This window comes from Oncorhynchus keta, unplaced genomic scaffold (assembly GCF_023373465.1).
Source record: "Oncorhynchus keta strain PuntledgeMale-10-30-2019 unplaced genomic scaffold, Oket_V2 Un_contig_3602_pilon_pilon, whole genome shotgun sequence".
Lineage (NCBI taxonomy): Eukaryota > Metazoa > Chordata > Actinopteri > Salmoniformes > Salmonidae > Oncorhynchus > Oncorhynchus keta.
In genome coordinates, this window is record NW_026287331.1 from 1 (window position 1) to 21,100 (window position 21,100).

Consider the following 21,100-nt stretch of genomic DNA (forward strand, 5'->3'; position numbering starts at 1 on the left):
TTCTCTCTCTTAGTAGAGACTGAACATTTAACCCTAGTTACTGTCTGGGTAGTAGAGACTGAGCTAACCCAGTCCAGTCCTTGGGCTGTCCCTGCTCTGAGCTAACCCAGTCCAGTCCTTGGACTGTCCCTGAGCTAACCCAGTCCAGTCCTTGGACTGTCCCTGCTCTGAGCTAACCCAGTCCAGTCCTTGGACTGTCCCTGCTCTGAGCTAACCCAGTCCAGTCCTTGGGCTGTCCCTGCTCTGAGCTAACCCAGTCCAGTCCTTGGACTGTCCCTGCTCTGAGCTAACCCAGTCCAGTCCTTGGACTGTCCCTGAGCTAACCCAGTCCAGTCCTTGGACTGTCCCTGAGCTAACCCAGTCCAGTCCTTGGACTGTCCCTGCTCTGAGCTAACCCAGTCCAGTCCTTGGACTGTCCCTGCTCTGAGCTAACCCAGTCCAGTCCTTGGACTGTCCCTGCTCTGAGCTAACCCAGTCCAGTCCTTGGGCTGTCCCTGCTCTGAGCTAACCCAGTCCAGTCCTTGGACTGTCCCTGCCCTGAGCTAACCCAGTCCAGTCCTTGGACTGTCCCTGCTCTGAGCTAACCCAGTCCAGTCCTTGGACTGTCCCTGCCCTGAGCTAACCCAGTCCAGTCCTTGGACTGTCCCTGCTCTGAGCTAACCCAGTCCAGTCCTTGGGCTGTCCCTGAACTAACCCAGTCCAGTCCTTGGACTGTCCCTGCCCTGAGCTAACCCAGTCCAGTCCTTCCTCCCTGCTCTGAGCTAACCCAGTCCAGTCCTTGGACTGTCCCTGCCCTGAGCTAACCCAGTCCAGTCATTGGACTGTCCCTGCTCTGAGCTAACCCAGTCCAGTCATTGGACTGTCCCTGCTCTGAGCTAACCCAGTCCAGTCCTTGGGCTGTCCCTGCTCTAAGCTAACCCATTAAACAACCGCTGTGTATTATTAACATGGACAAGTTACTTATTACACTGTCTAATAACTCTCTCTGCTTATTCTTCTGTACTCCCCACACCTTCCCTCCTCCTCCACCTCACCCCTTCCCTTCTCCTCCACCCCTTCCCTCCCTCCTCCACCCCTTCCCTCCTCCCCTCCCTCCTCCACACCTTCCCTCCTCCTCCACACCTTCCCTCCTCCCTCCTCCTTCCTTCTCCCTTCCCTCCCTTCCTCCCTCCCTCCTCCCTCCCTCCTCCCACCTTCCCTCCTCCTCCACACCTTCCCCCTCCCTCCCTCCCTCCCCTCCCTCCCTCCCTCCCTCCCTCCCTCCTCCTCCCCCCTTCCCTCCTCCCTCCTTCCCCCTCCTCCCTCATTTTCTCCCTTCCCTCCCTCCCTCCTCCACACCTCCCATCTCTCCTCCTCCATCCCTCCCATCTCCCCTGCTCCATCCTTCCCTCCCCCTCCTCCCTCTCTACCCCTCCTTCACTCCTTCACCCCCCTCCTTCACCCCTCTCCCCCTCCATCCTCCCCCCTCCCCTCCTCCCTATACAGTCAGTCTGTACTCCTCTATCTTCGGCATGCTGCAGCTACTGTGTCTGATGACGACTCCTGTGATTGGTCAGATTATGGACTGGAAGTTGAAGGACTGTGAAGATGGAGAGGAGGAGAAGGGACCAGCCAGCAAGTAAGACACTATGTCATCTATACCCTACACCCCTACACACTAGTCCATAGCCCCGAGCCCCTACCTCCCTACGGCTAGCCCCTAGCAAATAAACCATAACTCCTGGCCCCTCTACTCAAGCCTCTACACCCTTGCCAAGTCAAGTCACTAGCAAGTAGCCCTTACCTTCTATGGTTATGGGTTAGTTCCTAGGGGCTAGGGGTTAGGGGTTAGTTCCTTGGCATTAGGGGTTAGTTCCTAGGGGTTAGTTCCTAGGGGCTAGGGGCTAGTTCCTAGGGGCTAGTTCCTAGAGGATAGTTCCTAGGGGCTAGGGGTTAGTGGAGTTTGTTCCTAGGGGCTAGGGGTTAGGGGTTGCTCCTAGAGGCTTGGTTAGTTCCTAGGGGTTCGTTCCTAGAGAGGGGGTTAGTTCCTAGGGGTTCGTTCTAGGGGCTAGGGGTTCGTTCCTAGGGGTTAGTTCCTAGAGGCTAGGGGTCAGGGTTCCTAGAGGCTGGGGAGTTCCTAGTTGTTCATTAGAGGCTAGGGGTTAGTGCCTAGGGGTTAGTTCCTAGAGGCTAGGGGTTAGTTCTAGAGGCTAGGGGTTAGTTCCTAGAGGCTAGGGGTTAGTTCCTAGCTAGGGGTTAGTTCTAGGGGCTAGGGGCTAGGGTTAGTTCTAGGGGGTTCTAGTGGTTAGTTCCTAGAGGCTAGGGGTTAGTTCCTAGGGGTTAGTTCCTAGAGGCTAGGGGTTAGTTCCTAGAGGCTAGGGGTTAGTTCCTAGAGGCTAGGGGTTAGTTCCTAGGGGCTAGGGGTTAGTTCCTAGGCTAGGGGGGCTAGAGGGTTAGTTCCTAGGGGTTAGTTCCTGGAGGCTAGGGGTTAGTTCCTGGAGGCTAGGGGTTAGTTCCTGGAGGCTAGGGGTTAGTTCCTAGGGGCTAGGGGTTAGTTCCTAGGGGCTAGGGGTTAGTTCCTAGGGGTTAGTTGCTAGGGGTTAGTTCCTAGGGGTTAGTTCCTAGGGGCTAGGGGTTAGTTCCTAGTGGTTAGTTCCTAGGGGCTAGGGGTTAGTTCCTAGGGGTTAGTTCTAGAGGCTAGGGGTTAGTTCCTAGTGGTTAGTTCCTAGAGGCTAGGGGTTAGTTCCTAGAGGCTAGGGGTTAGTTCCTAGAGGCTAGGGGTTAGTTCCTAGAGGCTAGGGGTTAGTTCCTAGAGGCTAGGGGTTAGTTCCTAGAGGCTAGGGGTTAGTTCCTAGAGGCTAGGGGTTAGTTCCTAGGGGCTAGGGGTTAGTTCCTAGAGGCTAGGGGTTAGTTCCTAGAGGCTAGGGGTTAGTTCCTAGAGGCTGGGGTTAGTTCCTAGGGGCTAGGGGTTAGTTCCTAGGGGCTAGGGGTTAGTTCCTAGAGGCTAGGGGTTAGTTCCTAGAGGCTAGGGGTTAGTTCCTAGAGGGGTTAGTTCCTAGGGGCTAGGGGTTAGTTCCTAGGGGTTAGTTCCTAGAGGCTAGGGTTAGTTCCTAGGGGTTAGTTCCTAGAGGCTAGGGGTTAGTTCCTAGAGGCTAGGGGTTAGTTCCTAGGGGTTAGTTCCTAGAGGCTAGGGGTTAGTTCCTAGTGGTTAGTTCCTAGGGGCTAGGGGTTAGTTCCTAGAGGTTAGTTCCTAGAGGCTAGGGGTTAGTTGCTAGAGGCTAGGGGTTAGTTCCTAGAGGCTAGGGGTTAGTTCCTAGAGGGGTTAGTTCCTAGGGGCTAGGGGGGGCTAGAGGCTGGGGTTAGTGGCTAGGGGTTAGTTGCTAGAGGCTAGGGGTTAGTTGCTAGAGGCTAGGGGTTAGTTGCTAGAGGCTAGGGGTTAGTTGCTAGGGGCTAGGTTGCTAGGGGTTAGTTGCTAGAGGCTAGGGGTTAGTTGCTAGAGGCTAGGGGTTAGTTGCTAGAGGCTAGGGGTTAGTTGCTAGAGGCTAGGGGTTAGTTGCTAGAGGCTAGGGGTTAGTTGCTAGAGGCTAGGGGTTAGTTGCTAGAGGCTAGGGGTTAGTTCCTAGAGGCTAGAGGCTAGGGGTTAGTTCCTAGAGGCTAGGGTTAGTTCCTAGAGGCTAGGGGGCTAGGGGTTAGTTCCTAGAGGCTAGGGGTTAGTTCCTAGAGGCTAGGGAGAGGCTAGGGGTTAGTTCCTAGAGGATAGTTCCTAGAGGCTAGGGGTTAGTTCCTAGAGGATAGTTCCTAGAGGCTAGTGGTTAGTTCCTAGGGGATAGTTCCTAGAGGCTAGGGGTTAGTTCCTAGAGGCTAGGGGTTAGTTCCTAGAGGCTAGGGGTTAGTTCCTAGAGGCTAGGGGTTAGTTCCTAGAGGCTAGGGGTTAGTTCCTAGAGGCTAGGGGTTAGTTCCTAGAGGATAGTTCCTAGAGGCTAGGGGTTAGTTCCTAGAGGCTAGGGGTTAGTTCCTAGGGGCTAGGGGTTAGTTCCTAGAGGCTAGGGGTTAGTTCCTAGAGGCTAGGGGTTAGTTCCTAGGGGCTAGGGGTTAGTTCCTAGGGGCTAGGGGTTAGTTCCTAGAGGCTAGGGGTTAGTTCCTAGAGGCTAGGGGTTAGTTCCTAGAGGCTAGGGGTTAGTTCCTAGAGGCTAGGGGTTAGTTCCTAGGGGCTAGGGGTTTGTTCCTAGGGGTTAGTTCCTAGAGGCTAGGGGTTTGTTCCTAGGGGTTATGTGCTTCGGGGTTAAGGGTTGATTTGCAGACTTTGCTGATAACTACTTTGTTTAAGAAAAATGTACTGACTATGACTGTGTTATGTAGTTGTCCCACCTAGCTATCTGAAGATGAATGTCCTGACTATGACTGGTCCACCTAGCTATCTGAAGATGTCCTGACTATAACTGGTCCACCTAGCTATCTGTAGATGAATGTACTGACTATGACTGGTCCACCTAGCTATCTGGAGATGAATGTACTGACTATGACTGGTCCACCTAGCTATCTGTAGATGAATGTCCTGACTATGACTGGTCCACCTAGCTATCTGGAGATGAATGTACTGACTATGACTGGTCCACCTAGCTATCTGGAGATGAATGTCCTGACTATGACTGGTCCACCTAGCTATCTGGAGATGAATGTACTGACTATGACTGGTCCACCTAGCTATCTGGAGATGAATGTACTGACTATGACTGGTCCACCTAGCTATCTGGAGATGAATGTACTGACTATGACTGGTCCACCTAGCTATCTGGAGATGAATGTCCTGACTATGACTGGTCCACCTAGCTATCTGGAGATGAATGTACTGACTATGACTGGTCCACCTAGCTATCTGGAGATGAATGTACTGACTATGACTGGTCCACCTAGCTATCTGGAGATGAATGTACTGACTATGACTGGTCCACCTAGCTATCTGGAGATGAATGTCCTGACTATGACTGGTCCACCTAGCTATCTGGAGATGAATGTCCTGACTATGACTGGTCCACCTAGCTATCTGGAGATGAATGTCCTGACTATGACTGGTCCACCTAGCTATCTGAAGATGAATGTCCTGACTATGACTGGTCCACCTAGCTATCTGGAGATGAATGTCCTGACTATGACTGGTCCACCTAGCTATCTGAAGATGAAGGCGCTAATGGAAGTTGTTCTGGATAAGAGATCTGCTAAATGTTGGGAATAGGTTCTGACTTCCTCTAGTTTCCCCTCTCATCCCCTTCCACATCCACTCTTATGTCCCCTCTCATATCCCCTCCCTCTCCCCCCAGGGATCAGCCCAAGCGCAAAGACAGACAGATCCAGAAGGTGACCAATGCCATGCGAGCATTCATCCTGACCAACGTCCTATTGGTGGGATTTGGCATCACCTGTCTGGTGCCCAACCTCCCTCTGCAGGTGAGTGCTCCGTCCAACTGTCACTCAAACTACGCCCCGCCTCCTCACCACCTTTTGGCCAATGAGCAGCAGTTTTCCAGGACCAGTGTCAGTGACAGCTGATATGGGAATGAGAAGAGAGCAGTGCTCTGTCTCCTCCTATAAGCTTTACAGTGGAACTACAGCTAGACATGGCCTGTTCTCCCTGTAGTGGGCAGTATCAGCTTCAAGACAATACATCCCAGGGCTCTCCAACCCTGTTCCTGGAGATCTACTCTCCTGTAGGTTTTAACTCCAACCCTGTTCCTGGAGAGAGACCCTCCTGTAGGTTTTAATTCCAACCCTGTTCCTGGAGAGAGACCCTCCTGTATGTTTTAACTCCAACCCTGTTCCTGGAGAGATATCCTCCTGTAGGTTTTATTCCAACCCTGTTCCTGGAGAGATATCCTCCTGTAGGTTTTCATTCCAACCCTGTTCCTGGAGAGAGACCCTCCTGTAGGTTTTAACTCCAACCCTGTTCCTGGAGAGATATCCTCCTGTAGGTTTTCATTCCAACCCTAGCATACCTGATTATAATAACTAACTGGTTGATAAGCTGAAGGTTAGTTACATCTAGGGTTGGAGTGAAAACCTACAGGAGGCACAGGAGGTTGGTGACTCCTTAATTGGGGAGGACGGGCTTAGCGGTATTGGCTGGAGCAGAATAAGTGGATGGGTGTCAAATACATGATGGTTTCTATGGTTTCCATGTGTTTGATGCCATTCCATTCGCTCCTTTCCAGCCATTATTATGAGCCGTCCTCCCCTCAGCAGCCTCCACTGACAGGAGGGTAGCTCTCCAGGAACAGGGTGGGAGAGCCCTGTCCTACATCCTAGTCCCTATACCCTAGCCCCTATACCCTAGCCCCTATACCCTAGCCCCTACACCTTAGCCCCTACACCTTAGCCCCTACACCCTAGCCCCTACACCCTAGCCCCTACACCCTAGCCCCTACACCCTAGCCCCTACACCCTAGCCCCTACACCCTAGCCCCTAGCCCCTACACCCTAGCCCCTACACCCAGCCCCTACCCTAGCCCCTACACCCTAGCCCCTACACCCAGCCCCTACACCCTAGCCCCTACACCCTAGCCCCTAGCCCCACACCCTAGCCCCTACACCCTAGCCCCTACACCCCAGCCCCTACACCCTAGCCCCACCCTAGCCCCTACACCCTAGCCCCTACACCCCAGCCCCTACACCCTAGCCCCTACACCCTAGCCCCTACACCCTAGCCCCCACCCTAGCCCCTACACCCTAGCTAGCCCCTACACCCCTAGCCCCTACACCCCAGCCCCTACACCCTAGCCCCCCCTAGCCCCACACCCTAGCCCCTACACCCTAGCCCCTACACAGCCCCTACAGCCCCTACACCCTAGCCCCTACACCCTAGCCCCTACACCCTAGCCCCTACACCCTAGCCCCTACAGCCCCTACACCCCTAGCCCCTACAGTCCCCCCCTAGCCCCACACCCTAGCCCCTACACCCTAGCCCCTACACCCTAGCCCCTACACCCAGCCCCCACCCTAGCCCCTACACCCTAGCCCCTACACCCTAGCCCTAGCCCCTACACCCTAGCTTCTCCCACCCTACACCCCCCTACACCCCCTAGCCCCTACACCCTAGCCCCTACACCCTAGCCCCTACTCCCTGGACACCCCAAATCAAATCCAATTTTATTTGTCACATACACATGGTTAGCAGATGTTAATGCGAGTGTAGCGAAATGCTTGTGCTTCTAGTTCCGACAATGCAGTGATAACCAACAAGTAATCTAACTAACAATTCCAAAACTACTGTCTTCTACACAGTGTAAGGGGATAAGGAATATGTACATAAGGATATATGAATGAGTGATGGTACAGGGCAGCATACAGTAGATGGTATCGAGTACAGTATATACATATGAGATGAGTATGTAGACAAAGTAAACAAAGTGGCATAGTTAAAGTGGCTAGTGATACATGTGTTACATAAGGATGCAGTCGATGATGTAGAGTACAGTATATACGTATGCATATGAGATGAATAATGTAGGGTAAGTAACATTATATAAGGTAGCATTGTTTAAAGTGGCTAGTGATATATTTACATCATTTCCCATCAATTCCCATTATTAAAGTGGCTGGAGTTGGGTCAGTGTCAATGACAGTGTGTTGGCAGCAGCCACTCAATGTTAGTGGTGGCTGTTTAACAGTCTGATAGCCTTGAGATAGAAGCTGTTTTTCAGTCTCTCGGTCCCAGTTTTGATGCACCTGTACTGACCTCGCCTTCTGGATGATAGCGGGGTGAACAGGCAGTGGCTCGGGTGGTTGATGTCCTTGATGATCTTTATGGCCTTCCTGTAACATCGGGTGGTGTAGGTGTCCTGGAGGGCAGGTAGTTTGCCCCCGGTGATGCGTTGTGCAGACCTCACTACCCTCTGGAGAGCCTTACGGTTGAGGGCGGAGCAGTTGCCGTACCAGGCGGTGATACAGCCTGCCAGGATGCTCTCGATTGTGCATCTGTAGAAGTTTGTGAGTGCTTTTGGTAACAAGCCGAATTTCTTCAGCCTCCTGAGGTTGAAGAGGCGCTGCTGCGCCTTCTTCACGACGCTGTCAGTGTGAGTGGACCAATTCAGTTTGTCTGTGATGTGTATGCCGAGGAACTTAAAACTTGCTACCCTCTCCACTACTGTTCCATCGATGTGGATAGAGGGGTGTTCCCTCTGCTGTTTCCTGAAGTCCACAATCATCTCCTTAGTTTTGTTGACGTTGAGTGTGAGGTTATTTTCCTGACACCACACTCCGAGGGCCCTCACCTCCTCCCTGTAGACCGTCTCGTCGTTGTTGGTAATCAAGCCTACCACTGTTGTGTCGTCCGCAAACTTGATGATTGAGTTGGAGGCGTGCGTGGCCACGCGGTCGTGGGTGAACAGGGAGTACAGGAGAGGGCTCAGAACGCACCCTTGTGGGGCCCCCGTGTTGAGGATCAGCGGGGAGATGTTGTTGCCTACCCTCACCACCTGGGGGCGGCCCGTCAGGAAGTCCATTACCCAGTTGCACAGGGCGGGGTCGAGACCCAGAGTCTCGAGCTTGATGACGAGCTTGGAGGGTACTATGGTGTTGAATGCCGAGCTGTAGTCGATGAACAGCATTCTCACGTAGGTATTCCTCTTGTCCAGGTGGGTTAGGGCAGTGTGCAGTGTGGTTGAGATTGCGTCGTCTGTGGACCTATTTGGGCGGTAAGCAAATTGGAGTGGGTCTAGGGTGTCAGGTAGGGTGGAGGTGATATGGTCCTTGACTAGTCTCTCAAAGCACTTCATGATGACGGAAATGAGTGCTACGGGGCGGTAGTCGTTTAGCTCAGTTACCTTAGCTTTCTTGGGAACAGGAACAATGGTGGCCCTCTTGAAGCATGTGGGAACAGCAGACTGGTATAGGGATTGATTGAATATGTCCGTAAACACACCGGCCAGCTGGTCTGCGCATGCTCTGAGGGCGCGGCTGGGGATGCCGTCTGGGCCTGCAGCCTTGCGAGGGTTAACACGTTTAAATGTCTTACTCACCTCGGCTGCAGTGAAGGAGAGACCGCATGTTTTCGTTGCAGGCCGTGTCAGTGGCACTGTATTGTCCTCAAAGCGGGCAAAAAAGTTATTTAGTCTGCCTGGGAGCAAGACATCCTGGTCCGTGACTGGGCTGGGTTTCTTTTTGTAGTCCGTGATTGACTGTAGACCCTGCCACATGCCTCTTGTGTCTGAGCCGTTGAATTCAGATTCTACTTTGTCTCTGTACTGACGCTTAGCTTGTTTAATAGCCTTGCGGAGGGAATAGCTGCATTGTTTATATTCGGTCATGTTACCAGACACCTTGCCCTGATTAAAAGCAGTGGTTCGCGCTTTCAGTTTCACGCGACTGCTGCCATCAATCCACGGTTTCTGGTTTGGGAATGTTTTTATCGTTGCTATGAGAACGACATCTTCGACGCACGTTCTAATGAACTCGCACACCGAATCAGCGTATTCGTCAATATTTTTATCTGACGCAATACGAAACATGTCCCAGTCCACGTGATGGAAGCAGTCTTGGAGTGTGGAGTCAGCTTGGTCTGACCAGCGCTGGACAGACCTCAGCGTGGGAGCCTCTTGTTTAAGTTTCTGTCTGTAGGCAGGGATCAGCAAAATGGAGTCGTGGTAAGCTTTTCCAAAAGGGGGGCGGGGCAGGGCCTTATATGCGTCGCGGAAGTTAGAGTAACAATGATCCAAGGTTTTACCACCCCTGGTTGCGCAATCGATATGCTGATAAAATTTAGGGAGTCTTGTTTTCAGATTAGCTTTGTTAAAATCCCCAGCTACAATGAATGCAGCCTCTGGATAAATGGTTTCCAGTTTGCAAAGAGTTAAATAAAGTTTGTTCAGAGCCATCGATGTGTCTGCTTGGGGGGGGATATATACGGCTGTGATTATAATCGAAGAGAATTCTCTTGGTAGATAATGTGGTCTGGATTTGATTGTGAGGAATTCTAAATTAGGTGAACAGAAGGATTTGAGTTCCTGTATGTTTCTTTCATCACACCATGTCTCGTTAGTCATGAGGCATACGCCCCCGCCACTCTTCTTACCAGAAAGATGTTTGTTTCTGTCGGCGCGATGCGTGGAGAAACCCGTTGGCTGCACCGCCCCAGATAGCGTCTTCCCAGTGAGCCATGTTTCCGTGAAGCAGAGGACGTTACAGTCTCTGATGTCCCTCTGGAATGCTACCCTTGCTCGGATTTCATCAACCTTGTTGTCAAGAGACTGGACATTGGCAAGAAGAATGCTAGGGAGTGGTGCGCGATGTGCCCGTGTCCTGAGTCTGACCAGAAGACCGCTCCACGTTTCCTCTTTTACAAAGTCGTTTTTTTGGGGGTCGCTGCATGGATCCATTCCGTTGACCTGTTTGTAAGGCAGAACACAGGATGCCGCGTCGCTATGCTGCTGTGTGAGGAAAACATAGTACTTCTATAATCCACTCTCTTGGTCGTACTGATGGTGAGTTGACGCTGATCTTATATTCAGTAGTTCTTCTCGACTGTATGTAATGAAACCTAAGATGACCTGGGGTACTAATGTAAGAAATAACACGTAAAAAAACAAAAAACTGCATAGTTTCCTAGGAACGCGAAGCGAGGCGGCCATCTCTGTCGGCGCCGGAAGTACTGTATCCATTTTGGGTACCAGACTGACTGTCGTCTGATTTATTCCTTCTCTCCTCAGATCTTGTCATTTGTCCTCCACACTGTTGTGAGAGGGTTCATCCACTCTGCTACCGGAGGTCTCTATGCTGCTGTGTGAGTACTTCTATAATCCACTCTGCTACCGGAGGTCTCTATGCTGCTGTGTGAGTACTTCTATAATCCACTCTGCTACCGGAGGTCTCTATGCTGCTGTGTGAGTACTTCTATAATCCACTCTGCTAGCGGAGGTCTCTATGCTGCTGTGTGAGTACTTCTATAATCCACTCTGCTACCGGAGGTCTCTATGCTGCTGTGTGAGTACTTCTATAATCCACTCTGCTACCGGAGGTCTCTATGCTGCTGCGTGAGTACTCTTATAATCCACTCTGCTACCGGAGGTCTCTATGCTGCTGTGTGAGTACTTCTATAATCCACTCTGCTAGCGGAGGTCTCTATGCTGCTGTGTGAGTAGGTCTCTATGCCTGTGTGAGTCTATAATCCACTCTGCTACCGGAGGTCTCTATGCTGCTGTGTGAGTACTTCTATAATCCACTCTGTCTCTATGCTGCTGTGGGGTCGGAGGTCTCTATGCTGCTGTGTGAGTACTTCTATAATCCACTCTGCTATGCTGCTGTGGAGGTCTCTATGCTGCTGTGTGAGTACTGTGTGAGTCTATAATCCACTCTGCTACCGGAGGTCTCTATGCTGCTGTGTGAGTACTTCTATAATCCACTCTGCTACCGGAGGTCTCTATGCTGCTGTGTGAGTACTTCTATAATCCACTCTGCTAGCAGAGGTCTCTATGCTGCTGTGTGAGTACTTCTATAATCCACTCTGCTGTCTCTATGCTGCTGTGGAGTACTTCTATAATCCACTCTGCTAGCAGAGGTCTCTATGCTGCTGTGTGAGTACTTCTATAATCCACTCTGCTACCGGAGGTCTCTATGCTGCTGTGTGAGTACTTCTATAATGTCACATGCTGCTGTGTGAGTACTTCTATAATCCACTCTGCAGAGGTGCTGTGTATAATTGAGGTCTCTATGCTGCTGTGTGAGTACTTCTATAATCCATGTCTCTATGCTGCTGTGTGAGTACTTCTATAATCCACTCTGCTAGCGGAGGTCTCTAGTACTATTCTATAATGTCACACAGGGTGTGTGTGTATATTGATGTGTGAGTACTTCTATAATGTCACAGTGTGTGTGTGTGTGTGTGTGTGTGTGTGTGTGTGTGTTTGTTTTCTGTATCTCTCTAGGTACCCGTCGTCTCAGTTTGGCAGTCTGACGGGGATGCAGTCTCTGGTGTCTGCTCTGTTTGCTCTGTTCCAGCAGCCGCTCTTCATGGCCATGATGGGCCCTCTGAAGGGAGACCCACTCTGGGTGAATGTAGGCCTGTTGGGGGTCAGTATGCTGGGCTTCCTGCTGCCTCTGTACCTGGTGTGTTTCAGACGCACGCTGCACCGCCAGATACAGGACAGAGACCAGGACTCCAAGATATACCTCAAGATCCACGGGTCTGGCAAACCTGAAGGCCTCCTTTAGAGGGGAGAGGGGGAGGAGAGAGGGAAGAGAGAGAGGGAGGGGAGGGGAGAGAGGGGGAGGAGGGAGATGGGAGGGGAGAGAGGGGGAGGAGGGCACCGGGGAGGAGGGGAGGAGGGAGAGAGGGGGGGGAGAAGAGAGGGGGAGAGGGGAGGGGAGAGAGGGGAGGGGAGAGAGGGGAGGGGAGAGAGGGGGAGGAGAGGTAGGGGGAGGAGAGGGAGAGGGAGAGGGGGAGGAGAGGGGGGAGATGGGGGAGGAGAGGGAGAGAAGAGAGGAGAGGGGGAGAAACTCTATCTCCTTCCTCTCCTCCTCTTCCCTATCCTCTTGTAGCCAATCACAGCATTTCTCCTTTCAATACATTTCCTGGTTTTCCAGAAATCCTGGTTGGATGATTCCTCTCCTCTTCTGATTTATTGAAGGTTCCCGGCATGTAGTTTCTGTTGTTCAACATGATCTAAGTATTAGTTACAAGACCATTTAGAATGTAGTTTCTGTTGTTCAACATGATCTAAGTATTAGTTACAAGACCATTTAGAATGTAGTTTCTGTTCAACATGATCTAAGTATTAGTTACAAGACCATTTAGAATGTAGTTTCTGTTGTTCAACATGATCTAAGTATTAGTTACAAGACCATTTAGAATGTAGTTTCTGTTCAACATGATCTAAGTATTAGTTACAAGACCATTTAGAATGTAGTTTCTGTTCAACATGATCTAAGTATTAGTTACAAGACCATTTAGAATGTAATACGCTTGTAATAATGATAACAGAATCATGAAAACAGAACGTATCTTGGGTCAGCTGATCCTAGATCTGTATCTAGGGGAAACTGATCCTAGATCTGTATCTAGGGGAAACTGATCCTAGATCTGTATCTAGGGGAAACTGATCCTAGATCTGTATCTAGGGGAAACTGATCCTAGATCTGTATCTAGGGGAAACTGATCCTAGATCTGTACCTAGAGGAAACTGACCCTAGATCTGTACCTAGAGGAAACTGATCCTAGATCTGTATCTTGGGTCAGCTGATCCTAGATCTGTATCTTGGGTCAGCTGATCCTAGATCTGTATCTAGGGGAAACTGATGCTAGATCTGTACCTAGAGGAAACTGATCCTAGATCTGTACCTAGAGGAAACTGATCCTAGATCTGTATCTAGAGGAAACTGATCCTAGATCTGTATCTAGAGGAAACTGATCCTAGATCTGTATCTAGAGGAAACTGATCCTAGATCTGTATCTAGAGGAAACTGATCCTAGATCTGTATCTAGAGGAAACTGATCCTAGATCTGTATCTAGAGGAAACTGATCCTAGATCTGTATCTAGAGGAAACTGATCCTAGATCTGTACCTAGAGGAAACTGATCCTAGATCTGTACCTAGAGGAAACGGATCCTAGATCTGTACCTAGAGGAAACTGATCCTAGATCTGTATCTAGAGGAAACTGATCCTAGATCTGTACCTAGAGGAAACTGATCCTAGATCTGTACCTAGAGGAAACGGATCCTAGATCTGTACCTAGAGGAAACTGATCCTAGATCTGTACCTAGAGGAAACTGACCCTAGATCTGTATCTTGGGTCAGCTGATCCTAGATCTGTACCTTGGGGAAACTGATGCCAGATCTGTATCTAGGGGAAACTGTACATATAGATATATATTGATGTATGGGTGTTGTAGTAAACATATAGATATATATTTATGTGTGGGTGTTGTAGTAAACATATAGATATATATTTATGTGTGGGTGTTGTAGTAAACATATATATATATATTTATGTGTGGGTGTTGTAAACATATAGATATATATATATATGTGTGGGTGTTGTAAACATATAGATATATATTTATGTGTGGGTGTTGTAGTAAACATATATATATATATTTATGTGTGGGTGTTGTAGTAAACATATATATATATATTTATGTGTGGGTGTTGTAAACATATAGATATATATTTATGTGTGGGTGTTGTAGTAAACATATATATATATATATTTATGTGTGGGTGTTGTAAACATATAGATATATATTTATGTGTGGGTGTTGTAAACATATAGATATATATTTATGTGTGGGTGTTGTAGTAAACATATATATATATATTTATGTGTGGGTGTTGTAGTAAACATATATATATATATTTATGTGTGGGTGTTGTAAACATATAGATATATATATATGTGTGGGTGTTGTAAACATATAGATATATATTTATGTGTGGGTGTTGTAGTAAACATATATATATATATTTATGTGTGGGTGTTGTAGTAAACATATATATATATATTTATGTGTGGGTGTTGTAGTAAACATATATATATATATTTATGTGTGGGTGTTGTAGTAAACATATATATATATATTTATGTGTGGGTGTTGTAGTAAACATATATATATATATTTATGTGTGGGTGTTGTAGTAAACATATATATATATATATATTTATGTGTGGGTGTTGTAGTAAACATATATATATATATATATTTATGTGTGGGTGTTGTAGTAAACATATAGATATATATATTTATGTGTGGGTGTTGTAGTAAACATATAGATATATATATTTATGTGTGGGTGTTGTAGTAAACATATAGATATATATTTATGTGTGGGTGTTGTAGTAAACATATAGATATATATTTATGTGTGGGTGTTGTAGTAAACATATAGATATATATTTATGTGTGGGTGTTGTAGTAAACATATAGATATATATTTATGTGTGGGTGTTGTAGTAAACATATAGATATATATTTATGTGTGGGTGTTGTAGTAAACATATAGATATATATTTATGTGTGGGTGTTGTAAACATATAGATATATATTTATGTGTGGGTGTTGTAGTAAACATATAGATATATATTTATGTGTGGGTGTTGTAGTAAACATATAGATATATATTTATGTGTGGGTGTTGTAGTAAACATATAGATATATATTTATGTGTGGGTGTTGTAGTAAACATATAGATATATATTTATGTGTGGGTGTTGTAAACATATATATATATATTTATGTGTGGGTGTTGTTGTAAACATATATATATATATATATATATATATATATATATATATTTATGTGTGGGTGTTGTAGTAAACATATATATTTATGTGTGGGTGTTGTTGTAAACATATATATATATTGATGTGTGGGTGTTGTAAACATAGATATATATTGATGTGTGGGTGTTGTTGTAAACATAGATATATATTGATGTGTGGGTGTTGTAAACATAGATGGATATTTATCTGTGGGTGTTGTTGTAAATGATAGTCACACAGTTGTTGACAGACATAAAGGTGGTGGAACTGATAGTTGTATTGATACATGTTAAATAATTGATGACTAGTGATTTATAATTGTTTAGAATGATGGTATCAGTCTGGCGTACAGGGAGAGGAATTCAGCACTTTAAATCCCTGGCCCCTGACCTCTTAGCCCCTGACCTCTTAGCCCCTGACCTCTTAGCCCCCGACCTCTGGCCCCCGACCTCTGGCCCCTGACCTCTAGCCTCTGAACTTTATCCCCTGACCTCTAGTCCCTGACCTCTAACCTCTTGATCTCTAGGCCCTGACCTCTAGCCCCTGAACTCTAGCCCTTGACCTCTAGCACTTGACCTTTAACCCCTTGACCTCTAGTCCTTGATCTCTAGGCCCTGACCTCTAGCCCCTGACCTCTAGCTCCTGACCTTTAGTCCCTGTAAAGCTGTCTACTGAATATCTCCTCAGGCGTTTGTGATTTTATTTGGATGACTAGTGATTTATAATTGTATAGAATTATGGTATCGGTCTGGAGTACAGGGAGAGGAATTCAGCACTTTAAACCCCTGACCTCTGGCCCCTGACCTCTTAGCCCCTGACCTCTGGTCCCGGACCTCTGGTCCCGGACCTCTAACCCCCGATCTTTATCCCCTGACCTCTTTCCCCTGACCTCTTTCCCCTGACCTCTTTCCCCTGACCTCTTTCCCCTGACCTCTTTCCCCTGACCTCTTTCCCCTGACCTCTTTCCCCTGACCTCTTTCCCCTGACCTCTTTCCCCTGACCTCTTTCCCCTGACCTCTTTCCCCTGACCTCTTTCCCCTGACCTCTTTCCCCTGACCTCTTTCCCCTGACCTCTTTCCCCTGACCTCTTGCCCCTGACCTCTAGTCCCTGACCTCTAGTCCCTGACCTCTAGTCCCTGACCTCCAACCCCTTGACCTCTAGTCCTTGATCTCTATCCCCTGATCTCTATCCCCTGACCTCTAGCCTCTGACCTCTAGTCCCTGATCTCTAGCCTCCGACCTCTAACCCCTTGACCTCTAGTCCTTGATCTCCATCCCCTGATCTCCATCCCCTGACCTCTAGCCTCTGACTTCTAGTCCCTGACCTCTAACCCCTGACCTCTAACCCCTTGACCTCTAGTCCTTGATCTCTAGGCCCTGACCTCTAGCCCCTGATCTCTAGCCTCTGACCTCTAGTCCCTGATCTCTAGCCTCCGACCTCTAACCCCTTGACCTCTAGTCCTTGATCTCTAGGCCCTGACCTCTAGTCCTTGATCTCTAGGCCCTGACCTCTAGCCCCTGACCTCTAACCCCTTGACCTCTAGTCCTTGATCTCTAGCCCCTGACCTCTAGCCCCTGACCTCTAACCCCTTGACCTCTAGTCCTTGACCTCTAGCCCCTGACCTCTAGCCCTTGACCTCTAGCCCCTGACCTTTAGTCCCTGTTAAGCTGTCTACTGAATATCTCCTCAGGCGTTTGTGATTTTATTTTGATGACTAGTGATTTATAATTGTTTAGAATTATGGTATCGGTCTGGAGTACAGGGAGAGGAATTCAGCACTTTAAACCCCTGACCTCTGGCCCCCGACCTCTGGCCCCCGACCTCTGGCCCCCGACCTCTGGCCCCCGACCTCTGGCCCCCGACCTCTGGCCCCCGACCTCTGGCCCCCGACCTCTAACCCCCGATCTTTATCCCCTGACCTCTTTCCCCTGACCTCTTTCCCCTGACCTCTTTCCCCTGACCTCTTTCCCCTGACCTCTTGCCCCTGACCTCTTTCCCCTGACCTCTTTCCCCTGACCTCTTGCCCCTGACCTCTTTCCCCTGACCTCTTGCCCCTGACCTCTTGCCCCTGACCTCTGCCCCTGACCTCTGCCCCTGACCTCTTGCCCCTGACCTCTTGCCCCTGACCTCCAACCCCTTGACCTCTAGTCCTTGATCTCTATCCCCTGATCTCTATCCCCTGACCTCTAGCCTCTGACGTCTAGTCCCTGATCTCTAGCCTCCGACCTCTAACCCCTTGACCTCTAGTCCTTGATCTCTAGGCCCTGACCTCTAGTCCTTGATCTCTAGGCCCTGACCTCTAACCCCTTGACCTCTAACCCCTGACCTCTAGCCCCTGACCTCTAGCCCCTGACCTCTAGCCCCTGACCTCTAGCCCCTGACCTCTAGTCCTTGACCTCTAGCCCTTGACCTCTAGCCCCTGACCTCTAGCCCTTGACCTCTAGCCCCTGACCTTTAGTCCCTGTTAAGCTGTCTACTGAATATCTCCTCAGGCATTTGTGATTTTATTTTGATGACTAGTGATTTATAATTGTTTAGAATTATGGTATCGGTCTGGAGTACAGGGAGAGGAATTCAGCACTTTAAACCCCTGACCTCTGGCCCCTGATCTCTGGCCCCCGACCTCTGGCCCCTGAACTCTAGCCTCTGACCTCTAGTCCCTGAACTCTAGCCTCTGACCTCTAGTACCTGACCTCTAGGCCCTGACCTCTAACCCCTTGACCTCTAGTCCTTGATTTCTAGGCCCTTGACCTCTTGTCCTTGATCTCTAGGCCTTGACCTCTCGCCTCTGAACTCTTGCCTCTAGCCTCTGACCTCTAGCCCCTGACCTCTAACCCCTTGACCTCTAGTCCTTGATCTCTAGCCTCTGACCTCTAGCCCCTGACCTCTAGCCCCTGACCTTTAGTCCCTGTTAAGCTGTCTACTGAATATCTCCTCAGGCGTTTGTGATTTTATTTTGATGACTAGTGATTTATAATTGTTTAGAATTATGGTATCGGTCTGGAGTACAGGGAGAGGAATTCAGCACTTTAAACCCCTGACCTCTGGCCCCTGATCTCTGGCCCCCGACCTCTGGCCCCAGAACTCTAGCCTCTGACCTCTAGTCCCTGATCTCTGACCTCTAGCCCCTGACCTCTAACCCCTTGATCTCTAGCCCCTGACCTCTAGCCCCTGACCTTTAGTCCCTGTTAAGCTGTCTACTGAATATCTCCTCAGGTGTTTGTGATTTTATGTTTCTATATCATGTTATGGTGATTCAATGTGACCTGATCCTGGTTACGCGTTAGACTTTCCTAAGAAAACACATTAACACTACCGTTCAAAAGTTTGGAGTCACGTAGAAATGTCCTTGTTTTTTTTTTGTCTATTAAAATAACAAAATTGATCAAATACAGTGTAGATATTGTTAATGTCGTAAATGACTATTGTAGCTGGAAACTTTTTAATGGAATATCTATATAGGCCCATTATCAGCAACCATCACTCCTGTGTTCCAGTTGTGGTTGCCAATCCAAGTTTATCATTTTAAAAGGCTAATTGATCATTAGAAAACTCTTTTGCAATTATGTTGGCACAGCTGAAAACTGTTGTCATGATTAAATAAGCAATAAAACTGGGCCTTTCTTTAGACTAGTTGAGTATCTGGAGCATCGGCATTTGTGGGTTCGATTCCAGGATGCTGGCCTTCTAGGCAGAGTTGCAAAGAAAAGCCTCATCTCAGAATGACCAATAAAAATAAAATATTAAGATGTGCAAAAGAACAGACACTGGACAGAGGAACTCTATTTAATTAACCTGTCAGTTGTGGACTTGTGAGGCGTCTGTTTCTCAAACTAGACACACTAATGTACTTGTCTTGCTCAGTTATGCACCGGTGTTAAGCTGAGCGACACGGTGGAACCTAAGACCAAGCTCAGAGAAGGAAACAGGGATGAATTAACCAACATATTTATTGTTACATGGGGAGATATGGAGTGCAGATCCGGGGAAGCTCAGATGAGTTGCAGAAAAACTTGATGTGGAGACTGAGGTTGGAGTTGGCTGAGTAGAACAGGGTAAACAGGTCCTCAGGGGAACCCAATGTAGTGGTGATGAGATGTGGAGACTGAGATTGGAGTTGGCTGAGTAGAACAGGGTAAACAGGTCCTGAGGGGAATCCAATGTAGTGGTGATGAGATGTGGAGACTGAGGTTGGAGTTGGCTGAGTAGAACAGGATAAACAGGTCCTGAGAGGAACCCAATGTAGTGGTGGATGAGATGTGGAGACTGAGGTTGGAGTTGGCTGAGTAGAACAGGGTAAACAGGTCCTGAGAGGAATCCAATGTAGTGGTGATGAGATGTGGAGACTGAGGTTGGAGTTGGCTGAGTAGAACAGGGTAAACAGGTCCTGAGAGGAATCCAATGTAGTGGTGATGAGATGTGGAACAGGAGACAGGAGCCAGAGACAGACTACAATGAGAGGATAAACGGTGTCAGGCAGGGGAACAGGCACAGCAGAGTAACAGGATCTTGAAAAATCATAAATGGCTAAAATCATGAACTGGCTGAGCAGAGATGGAAGTGGCAGGACTGAGTATTTGTAGAGGTCTTGATTATGGAACAAGTTGCAGCTGGTAGGGATCTGCTCTGACTCCAGCACACCTGTCTCCAACCACACAATCACACAGAGAGGGAGTAACTGATGAGTTTCAGAAGAAAAGTATTTGTTTCTGGCCTTTTTGAGCCTGTACTCGAACCTACAAATGCTGATGCTCCAGATACTCAACTAGTCTAAAGGAGGCCAGTTGTATTGCTTCTTTAATCATGACAACAGTTAAGCTGTGATAACTTAATTGCAAAAGGATTGCAAAAGGATTTTCTAATGATAAATTAGCCTTTTAAAGTTATAAACTTGGATTAGCTAACACAACGTGCCACTGGAACACAGGAGTGATGGTTGCTGATAATGGGCCTCTGGACGCCTATGTAGATATTCCATTAAAAAAATAATCCTTTTCCAGCTACAATAGTCATTTACAACATCAACAATGTCTACACTGTATTTCTGATCAATTCTATGTTATTTTAATGGACAAAAAAATGTGCTTTTCGTTCAAAAAACAAGGACATTTCTACGTGACCACAAACTTTTGAATGGTCGTGTATGTTCTCCCTGTCTAGATTTTAAAGTAGCCATTTCCTGCAGTCAAATGAGCCAGTAGCCTCATGGGTGGAATGTTAGTTGTTTGTCCTAATTGCATAATTAATAAACATAAAAAAATGAAAATAATTGAATGCTGAAAATCTGGTGTTTCTATGTCAAACCGTTTTGTTATATTTCAGTCTTCTGTGATATATTGGGATTCTGGGATATATAAGTGTAATATTGGGATGCAAACTCGAAATTGAAAACATTTCAACTCTATATCTGACATGGTACAGGTGTCTTCTTGTTGTTTCAGCCCATACCCATGTATGTGAGGTGTATACTTTGGTTTCAATGTCGATTTTGTTAAAGAATATCTGATTTTGACCCTGATTTTAGCCCACTGTATGTGGCATCATAGATTTGGTTAATGATGATGATTTAAGTCACCCTACGACCAATGTTGTTATTCTGTTGAGGCAGAGAGAGAGAGAGACGCTGCTGGAATAAAGTCATTGGTTTAAATGTTTGTAAATGTCTTCAAGTTTTTGTCACGTGCACAAGTACAATGAAAACACTCTTCTTGCTCTTTCCCAACAATGCAGTAATCAATATCAGTAGCACTATACAAATCTGATAAAAATAGACATATTTTATAATACTAGTGATAATATATCAATATATAATAGTACTATAAAATGTATCTGAGTCGATGAGTCGACGTGCAGGGGGTGCTGGGTAATACCTGGGT

General features: G+C 47.8%; 1 protein-coding gene and 3 long non-coding RNA genes across 10 annotated transcripts; 2 read left to right on the forward strand and 2 right to left on the reverse strand.

Annotated features, from left to right (window-relative positions):
- Positions 1–1,485: 1,485 nt before the first annotated feature.
- On the forward strand, positions 1,486–12,178 carry LOC127924058 (large neutral amino acids transporter small subunit 4-like; the record flags this gene model as incomplete). The annotated part of the gene is made up of 4 exons (XM_052508437.1): positions 1,486–1,618; positions 5,298–5,424; positions 10,677–10,750; positions 11,892–12,178. Coding segments are annotated over 4 exons (620 nt in total), but the record flags the coding sequence as incomplete, so codon positions are not given.
- Positions 12,179–12,446: 268 nt separating this feature from the next.
- Positions 12,447–13,961, reverse strand: LOC127924056 (uncharacterized). Its single transcript, XR_008116641.1, has 3 exons — positions 13,584–13,961; positions 13,276–13,499; positions 12,447–13,219 (listed from the first exon to the last, which is right to left on the reverse strand). It is a non-coding gene; the product is annotated as an uncharacterized LOC127924056 (long non-coding RNA).
- A 1,325-nt stretch (positions 13,962–15,286) lies between these two features.
- Positions 15,287–18,566, reverse strand: LOC127924054 (uncharacterized). Of its 7 annotated transcripts, none has more exons than XR_008116638.1 (3): positions 18,344–18,566; positions 17,593–18,031; positions 15,287–16,775 (listed from the first exon to the last, which is right to left on the reverse strand). It is a non-coding gene; the product is annotated as an uncharacterized LOC127924054 (long non-coding RNA). The 7 variants fall into 7 exon arrangements; XR_008116633.1 differs by having other exon boundaries at positions 17,593–17,868; positions 18,323–18,566; XR_008116637.1 differs by having other exon boundaries at positions 18,096–18,566.
- A 3-nt stretch (positions 18,567–18,569) lies between these two features.
- On the forward strand, positions 18,570–20,878 carry LOC127924055 (uncharacterized). The gene is made up of 2 exons (XR_008116639.1): positions 18,570–19,414; positions 19,496–20,878. It is a non-coding gene; the product is annotated as an uncharacterized LOC127924055 (long non-coding RNA).
- Positions 20,879–21,100: the final 222 nt, after the last annotated feature.